The sequence below is a fragment of the Halichoerus grypus genome, chromosome 9 (assembly GCF_964656455.1).
Source record: "Halichoerus grypus chromosome 9, mHalGry1.hap1.1, whole genome shotgun sequence".
NCBI classification, from domain to species: Eukaryota; Metazoa; Chordata; class Mammalia; order Carnivora; family Phocidae; genus Halichoerus; species Halichoerus grypus.
In genome coordinates this window covers 106,720,020-106,743,680 of record NC_135720.1, presented here as the reverse complement: position 1 = coordinate 106,743,680, position 23,661 = coordinate 106,720,020, and the positions used below count along the sequence as shown (strand labels likewise).

General features: G+C 55.0%; 2 protein-coding genes across 2 annotated transcripts in view; one reads left to right on the top strand and one right to left on the bottom strand.

Annotated features, from left to right (window-relative positions):
* Nucleotides 1-1,621, bottom strand: part of C9H6orf132 (chromosome 9 C6orf132 homolog) — a 33,168-nt gene extending 31,547 nt beyond the window's left edge. The window contains exon 1 of the mRNA XM_036101783.2: nt 1,340-1,621. Within this exon, the coding sequence (XP_035957676.1) occupies nt 1,340-1,484 (145 nt within the window). The 5' untranslated portion in view covers nt 1,485-1,621. The remainder of the gene's footprint in view (nt 1-1,339) is intronic.
* On the top strand, nt 1,483-18,270 carry CIMIP3 (ciliary microtubule inner protein 3). The gene is made up of 2 exons (XM_036101853.2): nt 1,483-1,683; nt 17,771-18,270. The coding sequence occupies exons 1-2, from the start codon at nt 1,483-1,485 to the stop codon at nt 18,098-18,100; spliced, it is 531 nt and encodes a 176-aa protein (XP_035957746.1). The 3' UTR covers nt 18,101-18,270.
* Nucleotides 18,271-23,661: the final 5,391 nt, after the last annotated feature.

Sequence of the window (23,661 nt, the reverse complement as noted above, 5' to 3'; positions counted from 1 at the left end):
TACATAATGCTGGATGCCCTTCCCTCTCAGCTCAAACCCTAGTTCCAAGCTGAGGTCATCTCTCTTCTCTGCTCCTTATGCACTTCATTTTTTAAAGATTTTTATTTATTTATGAGAGAGAGAAAGAGCGGTGGGGAGGGGCAGAGGGGGAGAGAGAGAGAGAAGCAGACTCCCTGCTGAGCAGGAATCCCCATGCGGGGCTCCATCTCAGGACCCAGAGATCATGACCTGAGCCGAAGGCAGATGCTTAACCGACTGAGCCACCCAGGCGCCCCTTATGCACTTCATTTTTTATCACAAAGGCTCAGAATGGTCTAATCGGCATATGGTTAGCTCTGTTCACCCACTGGTCTGAGATCTTTGGGCCAGGAAGAGGTGATACCTTGTTTGTCCTGCTCCTGTCCAGGTGCCTCGTGTCCCCACTATGACAACCCCGGGTGCTGAACTGAATCCAACAGCAGGGGCTGAGGCTTTACCACCCTCTTGTGGGCCGTGGTACAGTGGCCATAAAGGTCAGGGAAGACAGTGGGGTGACAATGAAGGCAGGTGAGCGAAAGCCGTGCAGGGTGATTGTCTTTGGGCCCAGAGCTTCAGCTCATACACAAGAAGTGAACTCCTGTCCCCATCGCACTGGTTTCCCCTGTTATAGAGGGTACAAACTGCACAAAGATGCAGTGACCAGGTGACCCACAGCCAGAGCGCCAGGGCCGGGCTGGCTTGGTGATTCCAGACACGTGCAGAGAGAGGTATACCACCCTGACTCAAGGGGCCAGGGGCGGCTGCCCATCGGGAGGGGCTTCCCTGGCCTCCTACGGTCCCATCTTGGTCTCGTGGGGCTGAGCCCATAGACGACCCGGGCCCCAGGCTCAGCTTGTGAGAGCCTGTGCCCCCAGGAAGCGACCCTGGCGTCTTGCAGCGACTGGTCATCTCGCCAGCAGTGGCTTCTGTCGATTTTTCCTGGGCCTCCCCTGTGCAGAGCCAAGCGTGTCAGCACCCAGATGGGAACAGAAGGGGGCAGAAGGGGGTGCCCTGGTCCTCGGTAGGGGGGAACAAGCCCCAGGAAGCCTTTCTGACAACAATAACTCAGACATAAGTTTCACCGCGGAGGGAAAATAATCACCTCGGCCGAGCGGCCGGGGTCAGCGGCGAGCGGCAGGGGCCTGCCTCCTTCCCCGCACCCCTGCGCGGCCGGCCCTTTCCCGGGACAGCCGAGCCGGGCCGCCTCCCGTTCCCGGCAGCGCCTCCGCGCCCCGGCGCGCAGGTTGCAACGTGTTCCTTCCCGGCCGCGCCTCCCGCGCTCCCCGCCGCCCCCCGGGCCCGCCACCCCGCGCGCGCTTACCGAAGTCCCGGCTCCCCTCGTCCGGGGCCTCCTGGGTGAAAATCCAGGGGGGGTTGGTGGCGTAGAGGGAGGTGCTGGGGGGGTTGGCGTGCTTCTTGCCGAAGAGTTTGCTGAAGGTGCCCTGCACCGTCTGGTTCTTTTTCATGCTGCCGCCGGCCGCGCGGGCCCCGGGGAAGGACCTCCCCTCCCTCGGCCTTGCCCTGCCCCGGACCCAACTCGGCACCGGCTCCCCAGAGGCCCCTAACAGGCCATGCCCCCCTCGCCGCCCGGCTCCCCGCCCGCGCGCACCGGCGACAGGTGCTGCGGGCGCCGCCGCTCGCTGGAAATGCGAGCCACCTGGCCAGGTAAGAGGCCGCCGCCGGCCCCGGCCCCGCCCCGCCGCCCGCCTCCCCGGCCGCATTCCTGCCCGCCTCCCTCGACAACAGGCCATTGTTGGCACGGCCCGGTGGGCTGGGGACCTCGCCCAGCCCACGCCCAGCCTGGAAGACGAGCGGCCGGCCTCCCCCAGGTCCCCTCCTGGCGCTCCTCCTCCACCCCTTTCCTCCCTGGGCGAGGGAGGAGGCGGGCTAGTCCCCTACTTCTAAGGAGGTTCATGACCAGGTCAGTATGGGCGCTTCGGAAACGACTCTGGGGCCCGACACTGGGGGCAGTGGCTGGCCAAAGCGGGCACGTTGCAGCGTTCTGCGGGCCCTCAGAAATGTGGGCCACGAGCCTTCAGTGGATTATAAGGAAGTGCCCATCAGAAAAAATAAAATAAAGGAGGAAAAGCAATAAAGGAGGATCCCTATCTGATGACAAAGGTGGAAAATAGCCACAGTGACCGAGCTCCAAAGAGAATGCAGGACGACTAAATCTTGGCAATTTTTTGTACATCAAATTCCCTTTTCTGGGAAGTGAAGTGAATATAATTTTTAGAAACTCAAGGTGGGTTAAGTAAATGTAATTTTTTAAAAACTCAGGGTGGGTCGAGCCCACTTAGGGTTCGGTTTCCTCCCCCAGAGAGAGGAGCTGTGGCCCTTTACGGTGCTCTGGAGGACAGTGGTAGCTGGGGAGGACAGTGATAGCTAGGGAGGGGGAGGACAGTCGTAGCTGGGGAGCTGGGGAGGACAGTCGTAGCTGGGGAGCTGGGGTGGACAGTCGTAGCTGGGGAGCTGGGGAGGACAGTCGGAGCTGGGGAGCTGGGGAGGACAGTCGGAGCTGGGGAGCTGGGGAGGACAGTCGGAGCTGGGGAGCTGGGGAGGACAGTCGGAGCTGGGGAGCTGGGGAGGCCAGTCGGAGCTGGGGAGCTGGGGAGGCCAGTCGGAGCTGGGGAGCTGGGGAGGCCAGTCGGAGCTAGGCTACGCCACGGCCGTAGCCCTAAGGGGGTCCTGGGAGTTGATGACTGGGAGACTGTGTGCAAGGTGCTGAGAGTAGGGGATGAGCCAGGCCCAGGGGTTGGATTCCCGTGCTTCCTGGCAGCGGGCGTGGACGGCTGGGTGGGGATGACCAGTCACAGAGCCTGGACCCCCCCAGCGCCCCCAGACAGTTGCAGTTGTCCAGCAATTTGTGTCAAAGGTGGTTCCCCCTTAACTTTTCATTCTGAAAAATTTGGCAGACTCGTAAAATGACCACCTGTGCACATTTCTCCTGGATTGTCAACATGTCACCGCATTTGCACACATGCCCTCTCTCTACACACACAAACACACACACACACATACTTTATGTTTTCATTTTCGTTTTGCTGAAGGTGGAAACGTGTAAGTATCTGGGCCCATCTCCCCACGCATACCCATACTTCAATATCCCTTGCCTAAGAATCAGGACATTCTTCGAAGTGACTGCAATAGTTATCACACTGAAGTATTAAACATTTCCCCGTTATCCCCTAAATGCCAGTTTTGTTTATTTTTTTCCCAATCCACAGTCAAGAGTCACACATTGCATTTGCTTGTCATGTGCCTTTAAACTCTGATTTAGTACCGTCCCCTGGTTTTGTTTTTCATGGCTGTGACATTTTTTTAAAGTCCCCTTTACTTGCTCCAGGTTAAGGGACAGGATGAGTTGGGCTTTTAGGGCTTGTGGCTATGAGGTCATTGTTTTCCCAGCAGGAGGGAAGAGACTGAGGGACAGATGGGCTTGGGGTGGGGGGAGGGAGGGACAGGAGCATCTTTAGAAACGCTTGTGTTCCCCAAATGTTTTTGGTTGGAGACACGCCTGTGGTCAGCCCTGTCTCACCCCACCCACTACCGTGGCAGTCCTGAGACCCACTGCTGTTCATTCAAGGAGAAGTTATGGGGGCTCTCCCAACTGTCTGGTTCTGGGCTGAGGGTTTGGGGGTACATGGGAATATAAGGGAATTAGAGAAGCCTTATTCCTACCATGGAGGATCTTGAGGCCTCATCAGGGAGATGAGGCTTACATGATCCAAGGTAGTAGACCATGATGACTAAGTTCAGAACAATGATTGGTGTCACTCATACACGTAGCAGGAATTCAGAGGACGGGAAGTCAGCACGGGCTGGAGAAGTCCAGGAAGGCTTCTTAGAAGAATGAGACTTGAGCTGGCCCGTGAAAGATGACAAGGATGTTAATAGGGAAGGGAAGGACACACATACCCATATGCACACATACCCATACCATCCATCCCTCCACCCTCCTATCTCCGCATCATGGTTCCTCCCACCGTCCACACAGGGAGAGCACAAGGGAAACCCAGATGCCCCAGCCTGCCCTGGACATCATCATACACTACCCAAGTGCTCCAGACACTCAGGCATGAGATAGCGGCTTCTTTCTTGGAGACCTTGGAGCCATGAAGTTCTCCCACCTGGGGTAGCTCCTGGGCTCTTCTACCCTGAACCAGCCCCGGCAGAGCTACCAGGGAGTGGCTGCATTCATATGCAGCCCTCCACGACAGACCTGGTATTCTAGAGAACTGCTCTGTGGCAGCTGTGGGCTGTCAAGGGTTCAGAGAAGTCAAGACATGGCATCAAAGTTCAAGTTGCTGTAGTCTATCTGGGGAGACGCAGAGAGACACGTGGAGAGAAGAAGAGGGGAAGTAGAGGAGGAGGAGGAGACTAAGGGGGCAGAGGTTCAGATCAGCAGCAGTGGGGGGGGTGGCTGAAGCATCTGGGGAGGGCATGCAGGAGGCGTGAGGGACTCAGCAGGAGCTCAGCGTGGTGGAAGCTGGGAACTGGGGGGTGAGAGGGAGGTCATGGCAAGGTTGGCCAGGATATCATTGGCTTAAAAAGACCAGTTGGTAAGATTGGAAGCCACCTAAATTGTCCATTTGGAGATGACTAGTTAAGTAAATTATGGCACGTCAACACAATGGAATAATGCAACTCTAAAGAAGAATGAGTCAGCCGACTGTGTCCAGTTATCTCTGAGATAAACTGATAAACTGTTGATAAAATGGTGTGTATAGTTTGCTACTATTTGGGGCAAGATAAGTATGATCTTATTGTTTATATTGGCACAGAAAAACTTTGGATACATAAGAAACTAATAGAAGTGGTTACTGGGGGTGGAGATGGGGGGGAACTGGGCAGTTGGGGGATAGAAGTGGGAGGGAGAATTTTGACTGCCTTTTTATACTTTTTCATTTTCTAATGAAAATTAGAATTTTGCTGTTCAAAAATAGGAGGTGTGAGGGGCGCCTGGGTGGCTCAGTCATTAAGCGTCTGCCTTCGGCTCAGGTCGTGATCCCCGGGTCCTGAGATCGAGCCCCGCATCGGGCTCCCTGCTCAGCAGGGAGTCTGCTTCTCCCTCTCCCTCTGCCCCTCCCCCGGCTTGTGCTCTTGATCACTCACTCTCTTTCTCAAAGAAATACAATCTTAAAAAAATAAAAATAAAGAAGAATAAAAAAATTAAAGAAAAATAAGTAGGCAGGAGAGTCTAGAAGTATGGTCCATGAGCAAGCAGCATTTGTATCACCTGGGATCTTACTAGAACTGCAGAAATCTACTAGAACTGGAGAAACCCCATCCCAGACATTGGGCAACCTCTCTGGGCCTCAGTTTGTCTGTTAAACAGGCTATTAATTTAAGGTTGTTATGAGATGCAGTGAGCTGATGGATTAAGGTACCCAGCAGAAGATCTATGTTTTAACAAGGTCCGCAGGTGACTCAGGAGCATGTTAAGGTTTGAGGAGCTCTGGCCTAGAATCAGTGGTTACCAGGGGCAGGCGCTGGTGACTAGTAACAGCTGTGGGGTTTTGTTTATTTGTTTGTTTTTTAAGTAATCTCAACACCCAACATGGGGCTCGAACTCGTGACCCAGAGATCAAGAGTCACCCGCTCCACTGACTGAGCCAGCCAGGCTCCCCAACAGCTATGTTTTGAGGATGCTCATCTAGCAGCAGGATGAAGGACGATGGGAAGAAGAAAGTGGAGGCTAAGGGGAGCTGCTCAATTGGTCAGTTAATTGGTTAATGAGTGAGTTAATACAAGCAGGAGGGGAGTGGGGGCAGGGCTTGTATGCTGGTGGTAGAAACACAGCAAAGTTTTTAGTCTATGGGACATTTCTTAGGAAGAAAGGGAGGTCTTGATGGACAGTTTGCATATAGGGGAAGTAAAAAATGCTCTGAGCTGGTTTCCTCATCTTTTTTTTAAAAGATTTTATTTATTTGAGATAGAGAAGGAGAGCGCAAGCACAAGCAGGGTGAAGGGGAGAAGGAGAAGGAGAAGCAAGGTCTCCACTGAGCAGGTTGCCCAACACAGGGCTCGATCCCAGGACCCTAAGATCATGACCTGAGCCAAAGGCAGACGCTTAACCGACTGAGCCACCCAGACGCCCCTCGTTTCCTCATCTGTAGCATGGGAGTAATAGTGCCCCTCCTAGGATTGTCAGGAAGATTCAGTAAGATCGTGGGTGTGCAATACCAGCACAGGGCCTGGTGCCCATGGGCGCTCCTGGAGTGTTTGTTCGTTTCTCTGCCCTGCTGGCCCCCTGCTTTCTGGGTGCGTTTGGGCCACAAATGGAGGAAGAGAGAGAATTGGTGTGATCTTGAACACCAGAAGCCTGGCAGGCTGCCGAGTCTGAACGTCAGGGTTCTTTTTGCCCTTTCCCCACCCATTTCACCCGGATTGCAGTCGCACGTTGGCGGGGGCTGGTCGGGGGGCAGTCTGTGGAAGGCCTGGGTTCAACGGGGGGTACTCCCTCTCCATCAGTCCTGCCTGGCGGCCCGGGCAGCTCTGGGGGCCGAGTCCCCGGGGACAGGGTCCCACTCTGTGCCCTGTACTGCTGCGGCAGGGTGCCCCCCTCCTGCTCATAGCAACACCTCAACCTGCTCCCCCAGTAAAAGAAAAACAGGCTCTCCTCGAAACAGCCAAAGCCCGATCCTGTAATTAAATCTTGGCTCCACAATGACTTAGGAACCTCCAAGAGCCGACTCTCCCGGCCACTTCTGGACTGTGGGATGAGATTGGGGCCCAGAGGCTGTGCTCTTCCCAGAGACCCAGCCAGGACTCTGTCTGGTTTGTGGCTTTCCCTACATCCAACAAAGCCACACACTCCAGGCTGGGAGAGTGCACTCGGAGCCGGGGAGGTGCGGGCTGAGGTCCCCTGCACCCCCAGCCAGGTGTCTGCAGGGGCAAAGGTCACCGCTCCCAACTCCCGCATGCTACTGAGCTACAGATCCTCTTGTTCCAGGCTGGAGACACCTTATGCTGGACCAGCTCCTGAAACTGTTTCCTTCTGCCTGCAGGGGAGGGTGGGCTCCAATCCCCTGACCTTGGCATTCCTCTGGACTGGGCACAAGCCAGGAGATGAGATCAGGCTAAGATGAAGTCGGGGGGAGTGGGGATGGACTCCCACATCCTGAGAGGGGGTTCAGAGAAAGTCGTTACCCGTTTCCCCCGAGAGTGTGGAGATCCAAGTCCAGCCCTAGGGGGTGGTATGTTGCGGGGTGCTGGGGAGAGACTCATTTCCCTTGGTAACCATGGGCCCTGCTGAGAGGACCGTGCCAGAGTGGGAAGGATCCGTGCTGGGGAATACGTTTGAATCCTGACTCTGCTGTTTAGCCAGGGTGTGGCCACGGCTGAGCTCCCATCTCTCTGAGTGTCAGTTTGTTCATCTGTCAAACAGGGGCTATTAATGTCAGGTTATTATGAGATTCAACAAGATAGTGGGTTCAGGTATCTGGGAGGCTGACTTACCGTAGGTACTTAGCAGCTGCATGCTCCTTACCCTGACTCTGGGCACAGAGGGGCTAACCAGAGAACAGCAAAGGCGGAACAGAGGCCCTGCCAGGCTGGAAGAGGACAGTGACAATTCAACAAAAGAACCTCAAGAAGGAAAATTCCACTGGAGCACAGGAGACGGGGTGGGGCAGGTGTCTGCAAGATCACCTTGAAGGCCAGGCAAAAACATCCCATTGTAAAACACAACCCCACGATCTGAAATAACGTGTGTGTGCGTGCACACGCATGTGTTAAAAAAAAAAAGTTGCTGGGGCGCCTGGGTGGCGCAGTCGTTAAGCGTCTGCCTTCGGCTCAGGTCATGATCCCAGGGTCCTGGGATCGAGCCCTGCATCGGGCTCCCTGCTCAGCAGAGAGCCTGCTTCTCCCTCTCCCACTCCCCCTGCTTGTGTTCCCTCTCTCGCTGTGTCTCTCTCTGTCAAAAAATAAATAAAATCTTAAAAAAAAAAAAAGTTGCTAAGTACAAAAAGCAATCCATGTAGATTATGACCATAGATATAGAAAGTGAATTTGTAAATGTCCAGGGATTAGAAGGCAGCAGAACCATGGAGAAGATTCAGCTGGAATGCCAGGACTACATGTGGGTTTTTGTTTTGTTTTGTTTTTTTACTTTTTGGTACTGTGCTCTGCTGGTAGGTCATTTGTTTTAACTGAAAATTCCATAGATAATAAAGAACATAATTTAATATGGAAAGCATTTTCTTTTAAAGAGTCCTAGAGGGGAGAACCTGGAGATTCCTATTTTAGAGCCACTTCCGCCACTAACCTTTTGTGAGACCATGGAGCTATCCTGAGCCTCAGTCTCTCTGTCTGTACAATGGGAGGATGGGATCCAGTACTCAGGGGTGGTTTCACATCCAGTTAAAATGCTCATTGGCTGGCAGAGTCGGGGCAGAACAACAAATAAGGCTGTCTGGCACCTGCAGTGTGACAAGGTCACTCTGGCTCCGAGGAGAGAGTGAGAAAGGGCATTTAGTAAGCATTTCCGGGGCACACCAGGACCTGTGCCTGGGCTGCAGGAGCTTCAAAAACATTCCAGATCAGTCCATACCTCCAGGAGTCAGCACAGCCCCACACACTTCTCACGGGCTCTGCAGACCAACCCTTGAGCTGGGACTTGGAGCCCTGGGTGCTTTTCTCTGGGAGCTCACCTGGGTCCCGCTTACCTCCAGCTCTCCCTGAGGTCTGGAAGCCACTGAGCATCTCTTCTGTGTCAGGCATGGGGCCGAGTGGATTGCACTGTTAACCCACTACCATCATCAGCGCCACAGGGGATGGGACAATACACTCATTTTGTTGGTGGAGAAAAGACTTTAAGTGATGTTTACTCCTAGTCTATGACCAATCAATTCTGCTCTTAGGAATATGCCCCAAAGTAGCCACCCAGGTCCACAGAGGGCCAAGGATGTGATCGCATTGTGGTGTTGTCTGCGGGGATGGGGAGTGGGAGGCCCCTGGGGGTCGTGGGGGAGAGCAGGGACATAAAACACGCATTGCGTGGGCTACATCTCAGTGGGAAGTGAGGCACCAGATGCTGGATCTTAAAAACAGTAGGGAGTTCGGGGCGCCTGGGTGGCTCAGTCGTTAAGCGTCTGCCTTCGGCTCAGGTCATGATCCCAGGGTCCTGGGATCGAGCCCCGCATCGGGCTCCCTGCTCAGCGGGAAGCCTGCTTCTCCCTCTCCCACTCCCCCTGCTTGTGTTCCCTCTCTCGCTGTGTCTCTCTCTGTCAAATAAATAAATAAAAAATCTTTAAAAAAAAAAAAAAAAAAAAAACAGTAGGGAGCCATCCAAGGTAAACAGAATGAGATCTAAAACACACCATGCCACTTATGTAAATGAAGATAACCTGCACTCAAAACAATAATACATATATTTTGTAAGAATATATGAACAAGAAGATGCTCATTAAGTACATTAGGATGGTTGCCTCTGGCTGGGGCGGGTGGGGAATGTGGTTAGAACCTAGAGATGAAGGGGGAAAATTAATGTGAGAGAGGAGGTCTCCGGAGACCAGGGATGATAACGCACCATGAACAAGGCATATGAATAACTCAGCCCTCTGTACTTGAAGTCCAACAAAGGAAAAACAAGGAAGGATCAGAGAGGTTAAGTAATTTGTCCAAATCACACAGCAGGCAAGGAGGGGTGGAAAGAATGTCCAAATAACTAGGCCTACATAAAGGAAGGCAGTGGGAGGACACTCAGGCAGCAGGGAGGTGGGGGGGGGTGGCTGTGTGTGGCAAGGTGTGTGGGTGCTGGGTGAGTTTCCTGTGCTCCAGGTCAGCCATGGACTTCACCAGCGCTCCCCATCTTCTCAAGTGCCCACTGAGGAGTACAGGTCAGTCCTTACCCTCCAGGAAATTTGATGATGAATAAAATGAGATGATGCTTGGAGTGTGGCAGAGAAGTCAGAGAAAGGTGGTTTTCCAGGAGGCAAGAGTGAATCGGTGTGGTCTGGGGTTTAGAAATAATAATTCCCCGCACCTACCATGCAGCGGGCACTGCTCTGAGCTCACGTGGAGGTGGTTGGGGGGTGCACAACAAGCCTTCTAGGTGGATTCTATTCTCAGCTTCACTTTGCAGATCAGGCAGAGACAGGCTAAGTGATTCAGGCAAGTCACATAGCTGAGCAGTAGCACGTGCTGGGAGTTGAACCCAGGCAGAGTGGGTCCAGAGGCCATGATTTTTTTTTTTTTAAAGATTTATTTATTTATTTGAGAGAGGACGGGCAGAGGGAGAAGGAGAAGCAGACTCCCCCCTGAGCATGGAGCCCGATTTGGGGCTCGATCTCACCACCCTGAGATCGTGAAGTGAGCGGAAACCAGCCTGGGCCGGGGACACTCCTGGCAGGGTCCAGGCCTATGGTCAGTCGTGGGGGAGGGGCCCCTATCTGAAGTCGTCAGGTTGAGATTCAATTCCCCTTCCTTCAAATGTCCAAGATGGAGAGACCGGACATCCTCATTGTGCACACACAGAAACTGAGGCCCAGAGAGGCCATGGGACTCATTTCAGGCCACCCAGCACCCAGCCCAGCACCCCCCCTTGGGCTGAGACAAGGTGTAGAGTGTGCTACGCTGTGGTGCCCTGCTCCCCCGAAACCCTGCCTGCCTCCTGGGCTCCTTCCTGACGGCTGCCTCCGGCCCTGGGCCGGGAGCCAGGCCACTTTCCCCAGAGCCACCGAGCCAGCCACACCATCCAGAACGCCATGTCCCCACCTTCCCGCCCTCTCTCAAGCAAGCTATCATTGCCCCAGAGCCTTGGAAATCCCTGATCAGAGGCTCCGAGAGGGTAAGCCCTGTTGCCACTCCTCCTGCTCCCTCTTCCCTGCCCGCCTCCCCTCCTGGGCCCTCCCAGCCTCTCAGAAATTAGGGGTCATTACCATCAGGGTGTGAGATCTGAGCAGTGCACATGTCATCAACACCCCAGCTCCTGATCTGCCATAGGGCCCCAAAGTCCACCCCGTGACTAGCAGTCAGTGCTGACACAGTACCAGGAAGGAAACCAGTCCCGGGCCCAGCCCAAGCCAGTGTGGCAGAAGGCAGGAAGTTGCTGGCTTGTTCTATCTCCCTCCCCTCTGGCCCCAGGGAGAAGCCCAGGCCCCTTCCTTCATGTGGGATTTCAGACACGTTCCTGGAAGGTGCCTCCCGAGTCTGGTGTTGGGAGGGTCTGGTGTTCGAAGACGGGGACAGAATGGCCCATTCAGCCGCCTACCCATCAATCCAGTTACCTGCCCGCACATAATAATAGCTCATAGTTACTGAGTGCTTACTCTGTGCCAGGCACCATCCTGAGTGCTCTGCCCATCCCTAGTAGGTAGAGACCTGTAGTCCTCCCGTTTTCCAGATGAACGAACAGAACTACAGAGAAAGTCAACTACTTGCCCAAGGTCAACAACAGGAAAATGGTAGAGCCAGATTCAAGCTCAAGGAGCCTGACTCTTGGGCCTCTGCTATCCCATCCTCTACAGCACAACCATCCACCCATGTAGCCATTTACTGACCACCTGTCTATCCATTTATCCGCGGCCACCCTGCTCAGCCACCTGTCTATGGAACAGCACACGCAAAGGCTTGGGGTGGGAAGAGCAGGCCATGTTTAAGAAATTAGCTACTGCATAGAGTGAGGGGCAACGTAGCAAGAGATGAGGCTCAAGAGGTGAGCAGGGCTCAAATCAGGGGCGTCTGCCCATCCACCGTCTATCTACCTATCAACACTCATCCTCCTGCCCATCCACTCTCTCAATCCTCTGTCTGTCCAGACATCCATCCACCCCTCCCCGCCTCCCTCCAGCCATCATCTCGGTAATTTGGAAGGCAGAGAGAGAGAGGGAGACAGAAAGAGAAGGGAGAGTTGGCTGGGTGCATTTCCTCCCTGCCAGTAATTTCTTATGACCTGTTGGGGGCCTGGGGGGAACATTAGGATTTCTAGAGGTACCTGAATAACTGGGAGAATTTCCTCCTCTCTCTATTCACCTCAGTACCCACAATTCACAGGTCCTGAGAGATTGTGGGAAGAGGGCATTGCAGAGTGGGTCAGTGCAAGGTGAAAAGACCCTTCCAGGCCTCGAAACTTCAGCCCCCAGCCCTGCCCCTGTGTCTCCTTAGGAAGACAGAAGGAATTGTGCTGTCAAAGAGGTGTCACAATGCCCCTGCCTATGCAAATTTGCCCCCCCACCCCTGGGCACTCCTAGTATTTCCCAAGAGTCCCTGGGTGACTCTGGAGCCCCCGACCACCAGAAATCCATCTCGCCGACAAGAAAGGCCCTGGTCAAGGATGTGCCAGGTGGGATGACATCACAGGGCTGCCCAAGGGCATTAAGAAGTTTGACTGACAGGAGAGCGTATGAAGACCCCAGCCTGGCCCACCCGTGTGGCTGAGAGCTGGGAGCCTCCTTTGTAACAAGTAGCAGTGATAGCTGAAGTTTACCGAGCGCTCAAGAGGTCTAGGCACTTTATGTTGAATGTCTCATGAAATCTTCATGGTAACCCTATGAGGCAGATACTTTAGTTGTTCCCACTTTATAGGTGGGAAAACTGAGGCATGGAGTATTATAAAGTCCCAAAGGATCGGCTACCCAGTATGAGTGGTGGAGCTGGAATTTGAACCCCAAGCCGCCGTGCTAGACAGCCTCACGAGAACGCTAAGGCCCAGGCTGGGCCTCCTCGTAGGCTCCCTTCCCAGCCCCTCTGCCCCACAGCAGACCAACCTGCTCTCGCAAAGATGAGCGTGTTCGAAACCTCCAGGTTAACTGCAGGAGGAGACTGATCATAATTACTATTTGCATTATGCTCCCACAGTTCCCACACTCACTGCTCCCCCACAGCATGCTGGTGAAGGAGAGAGCCTTATTATCCTCATGTTGCCAACAAGGCAACCGAAGCTCAAGGAGGTCTGGAGACTCGCCCAAGGTTGCCTGACCTATAAGGGCAGAGTGAGGCCCTGAGCTCAGACCTTCGCACTCCAGAGCCCAGGCACATTCCACAGGACCAGGTGCCCTGGGAGGCCTCACCCGCTGTCTCACCCAGTGCCATTTGCATTTCAAGAGGGCACCAGGCCTCCCGCCGTGAGTGAGGTGCTAATGGTGGGAACATGAGGCTCAGGCTAGCCTAGCGGATGTACCAGGGGGCCTGAAGTATCTGAGAGGATAGTGTCTTCCCAGACCTGCGGAAATACCCCACAGGAGGTCTTCAGGTCCTACTCAGAAAGCCCCACTCTTGACTCACCCTCTTCCCCATTGTAAATCGTGGTAGAAGGGACACACACAGAGATGTGGGTATATAAAAGGCCTTGGTAGGGTCTGCCTCTGGGGATGGGGCTCAGCGAGGGAGAGGTCTACTCAGCTTCCTTCTTTTGACTCCAACTGGAAATGCAAATAAATATAGGGTAGTGGGAGGGGAGGGCTGGTGAGACCCTCTACTTGACCTCTAGACTTCCTTGCCCCCTGGAATGGGAGGCTTTTTTTTTTTTAAAGATTTTATTTATTTATTTGACAGAGAGAGACACAGCGAGAGAGGGAACACAAGCAGGGGGAGTGGGAGAGGGAGAAGCAGGCTTCCTGCTGCGCAGGGAGCCTGATGCGGGGCTCGATCCCAGGACCCTGGGATCTTGACCTGAGCCGAAGGCAGACGCTTAACGGCTGAGCCACCCAGGCGCTGGAATGGGAGGCTTAAGTGCGGGCTGAGGGAAGCAGGTGGGGAGTTAGGGGTCTTCCTCAAAGCTCTGAAGCAGGCTCCTCAGCCTTGGCACTGCTGCCGTTGGTGCTGATATTCTGTACTGGGGGGCTGTGCTGGCACTGTAGGATATTGAGTGGCACCCCCAACCTCTCCCCACTGGGTGCCAGGAGCATCCCCCCTGTGACAAGCAAAAATGTCTCCGGGCATGGCCAAATGTTTTCCCGGGGAGAAAAACAGTCCCGGTTGTGAACCACTTCTCTAAAGTCACACACATATGCATCCTCCCCACCCCCCCTGCTCCCCGCCCCCCACCCAGTGCACTGACGGGAGAACCCGAGGGGATGGGAGGAGAAGGTTAAATGAAACCAGATGTTAACCAGGAAAGTATGCATTCTGGCCCCACCCTCCCCCCAGAGCTGGCCAGTGCTGGGCCCTGGGCCGGTGATGGGGTGTTCTCAGCCCTCTGAGGTTAGTCACCTGGAGCCTGGCTGGGCCCTTGGAAGGGGCAGGGCAAGGCTGGGCTGCCTGGGCTTCCTCTCCCTCCTCCCCCCTCCCTCTGTCCCGCCTCCTCCCTCTCCCCCTCCTCCCCAGTGTCTTCTCTTCCTCCTCCCTTTTCTCTTCTTCCTCCTCCCGGGGACTGTCCCTCTGCCCCAGTTTCTGTGGGGGCCTCATCCCTGGATGTGCTGAAGGCGCTGGGTGCCCCCCACCCCAGGGCCCCAAATGTTGCGGTAGCAGCCACTAGGGCAGAGATGACAGGTGGACCCAGGGCAGGAGGGCCCCTGAGGCAGGGCCTGGCTGGACCAGAGAGAGAGGGGACCGTTCCAGCCCTGGTTCCCGCACTAACTAGTCTCAGCTGTGGGACTTCTGCCACCTCACCAACGACGTGAACTCAGACAAATGCCTCCATATCTCCGAGCTTCATTTTCCACATTTGAGAAATGGGAGGAACATCTCCAATGGCTCTTAGGAGCTTTTGCGGAGCCGAGCGGCTAGTGCCTGGCGCTTGGTAGATGCTCAGTCCCAATTAGCAACTGTCGCCCTTCCCTCTGTGGGTCTCTGGTCAGAACCCCTCCCCCCCCAGCCATTCTGAAAGCACATGTCTCTGTCACTCCTGACACCAGCCTCCTGAGCCTGAGGCCAAGACTGAAGGTGGGGGGCTCTGCGGGTCCTCCTCTCCACGGCCATGGGCCGAGCCCTTCTGCAATGTCAAGAGGACCAGAACCCCACATCCTCAGAAGCACACTTAATACACTAAACTTCCTGCAGGGTCCGGCACTGCCCCACGACAAAGAATTCTCAGCACCCAGTGTCCGTGGTGCTGAGGGCAGGAAGCCCGGCTCTACAGGGCTTTATGTGTGTGTTTCTATGGGCATTATTTGCACACTCAGAGCCTGGCCTATAAGAGGAATCATTTTGAATGAATGGAGTGACTGAGTGAAGCCAATGATGCCATATCGTCAGCTCTCCTAAGAGAGGGTAACGCCAAAATCCGGCCTTCAAAACCCCACGGCATTCCTGCCCAACTGGGCGATCTGGCTGCCCTTCCCTTCCCTGCTCCCCTGCTGCCCTTGACCAAACGTGGGCAGAGATGACTTGGCAGCCCACGGCCCCCCGTGGAGTGGACATAGTAGGCGTAGTGGAGTATGGCGTGTGGCCCGTGGGGTCCAGCAGGCCTGGGTTCGGTCCTAGCCTGGTTCCTTACCAGCCACCTGCCCCTAAATGGGGGACTACCCTCCTTACTACAGTTTGCTCCACTGTAAATAGGACTAACAATAATATCTTCCTTAAAGGGTAATGTGAGGGTTAGAAGAGATGATCCACGTAAAGAGTTTGGCGCTGTGCTCACAGAGCGATTGTTGATTACTGGCGTCAGAGCCCATTTCCGGTGTTGCCCCTCTGCTGGTAACAGCCCCCCCCCCCCACCCAGCGCCAGTCGCTGAACCCAGAAGATTCTGGGAAGTGGGAAGATTGCTGAACACTTGGCCGCCCTTCTCTCCAGCTCTGCCGTGTGCCGTCTATGGGGTAAGCCCCAGGGATGCAAAGGCAACTAGGATGCGGTCCTGAACCCTGGGAGCGGTTTACAGGCTGTTGGGACATTGGCAGGAGCCTGGAAGGACCGGGATTTGGGATTGGGATGAGGCCAGCACAGCAATCAGGGCAGCGAGAGAGGTACAGAAACATTCTGGGCTCTTGCAGACTCAGACTTAGCTCCTCCTCAAAATGTGCACTTGCCTCCCCCTTGTCCCAGCCTAGCAAAGGACTACATCCCAAGAGGAGGGCCTGAAGGCACACAGGAGGGTGAGATCGGGGCGGGGGCTGCAGTACCAGAGGCTTCCTGGAGGAGGTGTCAAGAGGGCTCCTGGCTTGGAAGGAGAGGGAGGATTTCGAAAGGCAAGGCTGACAACACACACATTCCTGGGGAGGAAATTTTAGCACCAAAGCCTGCTTGGGAGGAAAGCCTTGGGCAAGTGTGAGCTGGGCAAGTAGTTTGTAAACTAAATGCAAAAGATCATGCAATATCTCTCGAGTACCAGGGATTTCCTCTGTAAGATGGCAGGGCTTCAAGTTCCAGAAGCTCTGTAGCTAGCGGTTCCCTCCCAGGTCCTTGTGGGCAAGAGGGCTGTGAGCCCGGGCAGAGCGGAAGTGGGTCCCCCTCGCCGCTGTACCTGGAAGAGTAAGGGAGAGCCAGCCCGACACACACGCCTCTCGTCCTCTGGGTTGTGCTGTCGTGTCTGTGAAGGTCCCTAGTGAAATGGGCATCCGGTGCCTAGGAGATGGTGTGGGGGTCAAAGATGAACCAAACACTTGGGTCATGAGAGTAGCAATGGAGGAGGAAATAAATGTCACTAGACGTGAACGGTGTGGCAGTGGGGGCCTCCTTGAGGAGTAGACCTCCATGCCCCATCAACCAAGAGTGGTGATGATCAAGACCCGGCATTGTCACCTCATAACGATGAGAGGCGTTCTAAAATAGAATGGGCTGGGGTGCCTGGGTGGCTCAGATGGTTAAGCATCTGCCTTCGGCTCAGGTCATGATCTCAGGGTCCTGGGATCAAGTCCCACATTGGGGCTCCCTGCTTAGCGGGGAGTCTGCTTCTCCCTCTGCCTCTGCTCCTCTCTCTCTCTCTGTCTCTTTCTCTCAAATGAATAAATAAAATCTTAAAAAAAAAAAAATAGAATGGGCTGGCTGGTCGGAAGGGGGACTACCTCTTGCTAGAATCCAGTTCAACCGAACCAACATTTATTGAGTGCTCACCAAATGCCTTGTTCTGCAGTGAAACAAGGAATAGGATTTGGGAGGCTTTTATGTCAAGGGTAAGGGTGAGAGAGCATTGCCCTTAAGGAGCTCACAGCCAGACAGGAAAGAGAATCTCCCTTATGGATGCGGAGGAGGGCATGCTGGGCTGGGGGAACCACCTGAGCAAAGGCCCGGAGGCCTGGAAGGACCAGGTGCCACCAGGGGTGATGTGCAGGCGGTCTGGCTAGAGCACAAGGTAACGGGAGCCCCGTCCTTAACGTCCTTGCCTTCCAGGCTGGGGGCCTTGAGATGTCTGTTCTGGGCAGTAGAGAGCGAAAGATGCTATGAGGAGGGGAGCTCTATGATCTGGCCATTGATATGGAAAGATTCATTTGGTGTGAGTGTGAAGCCCAGGCCGAGAGGCCCGAGGCAGGCAGGCAGGAGAACTTGGTGGGAAGCTGGAGCAACCCTGCAGGAGACAGGATGGAGGCCTGGTGGGAACAGTGGCAAAGGACCCAGATGGGAGCCAGGTGGAGGACACTGACAGACGGCCGGACGTGCGGGAGAGGGGTGAGGAGTAACGCTGCTCCTAGCCTCTGAGCTGGCAGAGGCCTCTGAGAAGCAAGCTGGGGTCTGCACAAGCTGGGGGCAGGTCAGGGGGCCCTGACGGACATCCCCTTACCTGGAGCTGTCTGGCTCCATGGCCAGGAGAGCTGTCTCCGGGGTGGCTCTGGAAGCTTCTGATTGGTGGCACCTTCCCCCCTCCCACCCTCGGCCTTAGCAGTAGAAGGCCCAGTGTCTGATGCCTTAGCTCTCCCCTTCTCTCCTTCCCCCCAGGACTCAAAGAAACCTTCCGTACCCAACCAGGAGCCAAAGACACCATCGGGCAAAAAAGTGAAGTCTCCACACCCTGCCCTGTCCCGGTCGTGGAAGCAGGCCCGCGAGCAGACGCTGGTGGCGGCCTACGTCCCGGTGGTGGTAGACCCGAGGGGGCAGAACCTGGACAAGCTCAGGTTCAACTTCTACACCTCCCAGTACTCCAACTCCCTGAACCCCTTCTCCACCTTGCAGAAGCTGACCTGTGGCTACCTCTACCAAAGGGACACTGACCACACCCGCAAGCGCGTCGACGTGCGTCCTGCCAACCTGGCCTTGTGGCGCTCCTAGGCCCTGCCAGGCAGAAGCCCCCGCCTGCACCGTGCCCCCCGCAATCCCGGGTCCCAGGCGGGGGGGAGGGCTGCTTGCTCCAGGAGGGGCATGGGCTGTGCCATGCCCAGGGTCAGTGATGACAAAGGGAGGTCTCTGTTCTTGGCAGCAATTAAAGCTTGTCCTTCCTTTCCCTGGCATCTGAATGGGGGGCTGTGGGTGGGTAAACTGAGGCCATAGGGGTGCTGTATAACAGGTCAAGTCCAGAGGTGCCTGAAGACTTGGAAGGACCTGATTCTCAGCCCCCTCTCCCCAAGAGTGGCCTCAACACCCCCGGCAGAGCCTGAGTGCCAAGCAAAGCTGGTGCTGGTCACACCGTCCCCGTAGTCCAAGCTTGGCAACCCCTCCAAAGTCAACAAAGAGAAAAGTCAGCTGACTGCGCCCCCAGATTGGAGCAGCCACTGGAAAATGGGGGAGCAATTCAGGGGGAAACCCAGTCTCTGGGGGGGTCCTCCTCTGCAGCCCTAGTTTTATATCAAAGCGCCCCTCCTGACTTGTAGTTTGTTGATGGGCAGATGGATTTGCCATCTTGTCTCTCCTCTGCTCCGGAGGAGCTGACCCTGAGGTTAGTCAGGCTCACAGGCCGTGTTTCATGAGGAAGAGCAATGAAGGCAGAGGGCGCTTGACCCCGTGCAGTGACCTGAGGGAGTCCCTGGCCGCTGCGGGCCCCAGCGGTGTGCTGGAACCAGCTCAGATGGGCCTGAGGGGGCTGGCTGTGGGCCTCTCCTCCCGACTCCACGCCGGAGACTTCACGTTGGCAACCACGTTGGAAACCAGCAAACGCCTGCAAACTGGGGTTTCTTCTTTCCAGAGAGCCAGTTGTCAAGTATCTGGCAGCACCCCACTGGGGGAATCCAGTTGGCTTCATTTCTAGGAGTCAGCGCTCCTTCCAGGTGGGGCGGTGTCGCCAATGGAACATCCCTTTGGAGCATAAGAGTGTGGGGTGGGTGTGGGATGGAGGGACAGGATTCTGGAGACCCAGACACGCCACTGAGGCATTGGCCAGGCCTCCCTGGAGGCCCTTCTCTGAAAAGAAGATGGTGGGTAGGGAAGAAGGACATGAGCCCTCCTGAAGGTACCTCACAGTATAGAGTTTTTGTTTGTTTGTGGTATGCTCTCTCTCAAAAGCCAGAGGCTTTCCTCAAGTGCCTGGTGATCCCTGGCTGGAAGCCGGCCATTTGGCCTCTGTACCAGGTCGCTCCTGCCTGATTGTCTGTCGGTATTTGAGGAGTCAGCATGAGAAGGAGCTGGGGGTCTCTTCGTATGCAGATTCTTCCTTAACTCCCAGTTTCTTGAGCGACCCTTTTCTCTTCTCCAGCCTCTCGGGTCCAAGGTTCCAGAAAAACCTCCAGCCAGGGGCAGGGGATGGATGCCCAGAGATGTCCATCCTGCTGCCTTGTGGAGGGCATCTGGGGAGCTTTCCAGCTGTCCTCCTATTTCGGCCCCCGCCCTGTCCTGCACCCCAGCTTCTAGGGCGCTTTCCGCACCCACCTCTGAGCCTGCCGAGTTCCGTGGCAGGGATAGGCCCCGTGTCTATACCATCCTCTGCAGCCTCCTGCTCTTTCAAAGTGTTTGGGTTTCAACTTTCTGCACTGAGACAGTTACCCCTTGTCCATCTGCCTTCTGTTGTCCAGAATTTTATTAGAACCTCTCACCTGCTGTCTTCTTTCTCTTTGTCTCTGTAGGTTGGTAGGTTTAAAAACGTTATTGCCATTTTCGTTGGATTGTGGAAAGCAGAGATAAAGTTTTCAGTCTAGGTGTAAATAAAAGTTATACATCCACCCAATCATCCAACGGACCCTTGCTGAACACCCGAAGGCTGGGTCCGCGGGCTGCAAAAATGTCTGAGAACCATCTCTGCCCCCCCAAAACCTGAGAACCAGGTGGGGTGAAGTAGGGGACGGCGGGGGGGCAGGTAGGGGCCCAGCATTTTCACTCCCTCAATTGACGCCTTTTCCTCTCCCCTGGAGAATGGTCTCCCCCTTGAGGTTCACCTTGGTAGAGCAGCCTTGATGGAAGCTTCCAAGGGACTTTTTATTTTTATTTTTATTTACTTATTTATTTATTTTTTTAAGATTTTGTTTATTTGACAGAGAGAGACACAGCGGGAGAGGGAACACAAGCAGGAGGAGTGGGAGAGGGAGAAGCAGGCTCCCCGCTGAGCAGGGAGCCCGATGCGGGGCTCGATCCCAGGACCCTGGGATCATGACCTGAGCTGAAGGCAGATGCTTGACGACTGAGCCACCCAGGCGCCCCCCAAGAGACTTTTTAAAAGAAGCTGGCCCAGGTCGCACATGGGTGTGGGCGGGATAGTTCCAGAAGGCAAAGACCGGGTGCTCAGAGCTCTGATCTGTTTCTGTGGAGGTGGAGAGTGGGGGACGGGCAGCCTTGGAGGGGGATCAGTCAGGCCTGGGATGGCTGCCCCTCCCATCTCTTCCCAGCCCAGCTTCTGCCTCCGCACACCTGCCCCACTCGCTCCTTCTCCTTGGCACCGTTCAGCCAGGTGGATCCTCTCACGCTGCTCTGGCACCTTTCCCAGGAGGGATTCCTGCAGTTACAAACCAGCCTGCGGAAGCCACAGGGCCTCCCTCTGACATGACACCACATCAGCTGCCCTCTGCCCTGCCATACCTCTCTTGTGTGGTCACCTTTTCTTGGAGGCCCCGGTGTGGACCCCAGCCCTCCTGACTTGGCATCCATTTCTGGGAGAAGAATGGAGAATGGGACTGAGAGAAGCCCCGGAAGGGGGAGACACTGGGCTCTGGAATGGGGAAGCTGGCAGATTTCATTCCCACCCTGGGTCCGAGAAAAATGATGGGGGCCGCACACCCAAACGTACTGAGACCCCTGTCACTAGAATTGTCCATGCAGAAGGGCCACGGGGAAGATGCTGGAGTCGGGGCTGGAGGGCCCCCCTCAACCTCCACCCGGGGCCTTCCTCAGAGATTTAAAAGCTTAGCCTAAAAGCATGGTATTGAGGTGGAAAACTTTGGTTCCGCCACTTTGAATTTCTTTGAACCTCAGAATGATTTTTCTGTTTCCAGTTCCTCTGTGTCACGTGGAAATAATCGCACCCCACAGGGCCGTTGTAAGCCTCTTCTGCAAGCTTAGCATGGTGCCCTGAACACAGGAGATGTTGGATGGTAGATCCATCCTACTCTAGCCTTCTTTAATTCTTCCTTCAATCAAGCCCACGCGCATGCACTCACTCACCATTTTACTGCGCTCAAGCCTCTGTCAGCCAGGTGTTACCTTCAGAAAGGTAATTGAAGAGTGTTTAATGAGGGGAGTATTTGCAGAGAAGGGGGTATCGCTGAGGGACTGGTGACATGCCCAGAGAGTGGCCACAGAGGGCAGCCCGTCTTGCTTCCAAGCCCGAGCGGTAAAGGGAGGTGGCTTTGCCACAGGAGCCCAGGGAGAGTTTTCCTAGGAGCTATGGTTGAAGGTAGAAGAAACCAATGAGGGCCCCAACTGGGACCCAGTAGGGAGGGCAGGGAACAGTTACCCAGCCTTCTCTCTCCTACTCCCAGCCAGTCTCCTTCCACTGCTTCCCAGTGGATGAACCGCTGGGAGCCAGAGGGCAGGGGAGCCCGAGTGATCCAGTCCGCAGGGGTCAGCCTCCTGGAGCCCAGAGCACACAGAGAAAGCTGGAGAATGAGTAGGGAGGGGGCCAACAGGATAACCAGCAACACGACCGTGTGGATTCCCGGTACTAGGTACAGTTTGGGTACAAGAGGTGAATAACACAGTGGCCTCTACCCTGAGTTCCTGAGGACAGGCTGACAATACACAGCTGCTTATAATGCAAGAAATAAATGAACATTATGTATGTTATCATAGAAGTGTGGGCGTTGTCATAGATGTGAAGGTGATCCCTGGGATTTCCATCTCCTGCTGTTCCTGCCTTGGCACAATCCTCTTCCTCTGAGGCTCAGGGAGACCCGTGACTCGCATCTCACTCACAGAACGTGGCAAAGGTAATGGGATGGCATATTGCCTTGGTTAGTGACCCTATAAACTTCCATTGTAGCAGATTGGAGAGAGATTCTCCTTGCTGGCTTGATGAAATAAGCAGCCACATTGAGGAGCCCCTGTAACAAGGAACTTTGGACAGCTTCTAGAAACTGTGGGCAGCCTCTAGGACCCGAGAGTGGCCTCCAGACAGTATCTAGCAAGAAGCCAGGGCCCTCAATCCGATAGCCAGGAAACGAATTCTCCCAACCACCTAAAGGAGGTGGATGTGGATTCTTCCCCAGTCAAGCCTCCAGATGCACACACGGCCCAGATGCCACCTTGATCACAGCCCTTTGAGACGCGGGGCAGAGGACCCAGGGAAGCTATGCCCAGACCCCTGGCCCACAGCAACCGCGGGATGATGAAGGTGTAGAGCTGGCAGCTGCTGACTTTGTGGTAATGGTTAAGCAGCATAGGAAGCTAATATAACACGTAAGCAACCAGTGTGCTGAGACAAGAAAAATGAATTCTGCCGAGATTCGGAAGGGCTCACAGAGTAGGGTGGGGGGAGGATGTGCTCACACAGGAAGGGTGGGGGGGAGGATGTAAATTGGGAGCGATGGAAAGATGAGCTGTTACCTCATCCTCGAGCCCTTCAGCCCAAACCCCAAAGCCGAGAGGACTCCAAGGACAAGGATGTTAACCTGGAGGAGAGCCCCCCGCCCGGGTTCACTGGAGGAGTGCTGCCCCGCCCCGGCCCCAGACCCAAGACACTCACCAGACAGCTCGATGGAAGCAGGCAGGCCCCAGCCCCCTCCCACCCTGGCCCAGCGCGCCCCGTGTTCATCACTTTAGGCAGAGGAGAAGCAAAGCAGTCTTATTTGGTATCTTTTTCAAAAATAGCTGTCCTCTGTTCTTGTGAGCAATATGTGTTCATTATAAACCACTTAAAAAATACAGATAATTTTTCAAAAGCCAAGATTAAAATTTCACTGATGATGTCATGACCCAGATTTGAGCCTTGTTAACGTTTTGGCTGCTTCCTTCTAGTTACGGGTCTCATGAACACAACAGTGTTGTGTGGCAGGGACAACCCTCATCCTAGGCGGGCCCCTAGGCTTAGCCTGGGAACATTCCTGGACGAGCAGTAGCAGCTCACCATGCACCTGTGTGCTGGCGCCCTCACTCACACACACACACACACACACGCGCACACACACACTCGTTCCCCAGGCCACTAGGCACACACTCAATGTCCCCCATCCCCATGCCCCTGGGAGGGGATGGTATCAAGTGTGGATCAAATGGAAGGTTGAATTCAGGCCTCCTGGGATGAGTCTTGGGGAATGTAAGAGTGTGGTCAGGAGAGGACCAGTGAGCGTGTGTGTCCAGGTAAGAAGGGATAAGGAGATTGCAAAATGGGTAAGAAAATCCTCTCACCTATCAGCTCAAGGCCATAATCCTGGGCCTCTGCTTCCCTAAGCTTTGTTCTATTTTCACTCCTCTTTCCTAGGAGCAGTCCCCATTGGCTGCAAGGGTTTAGTGGGGACTTAACGCCGGTTCTCCGG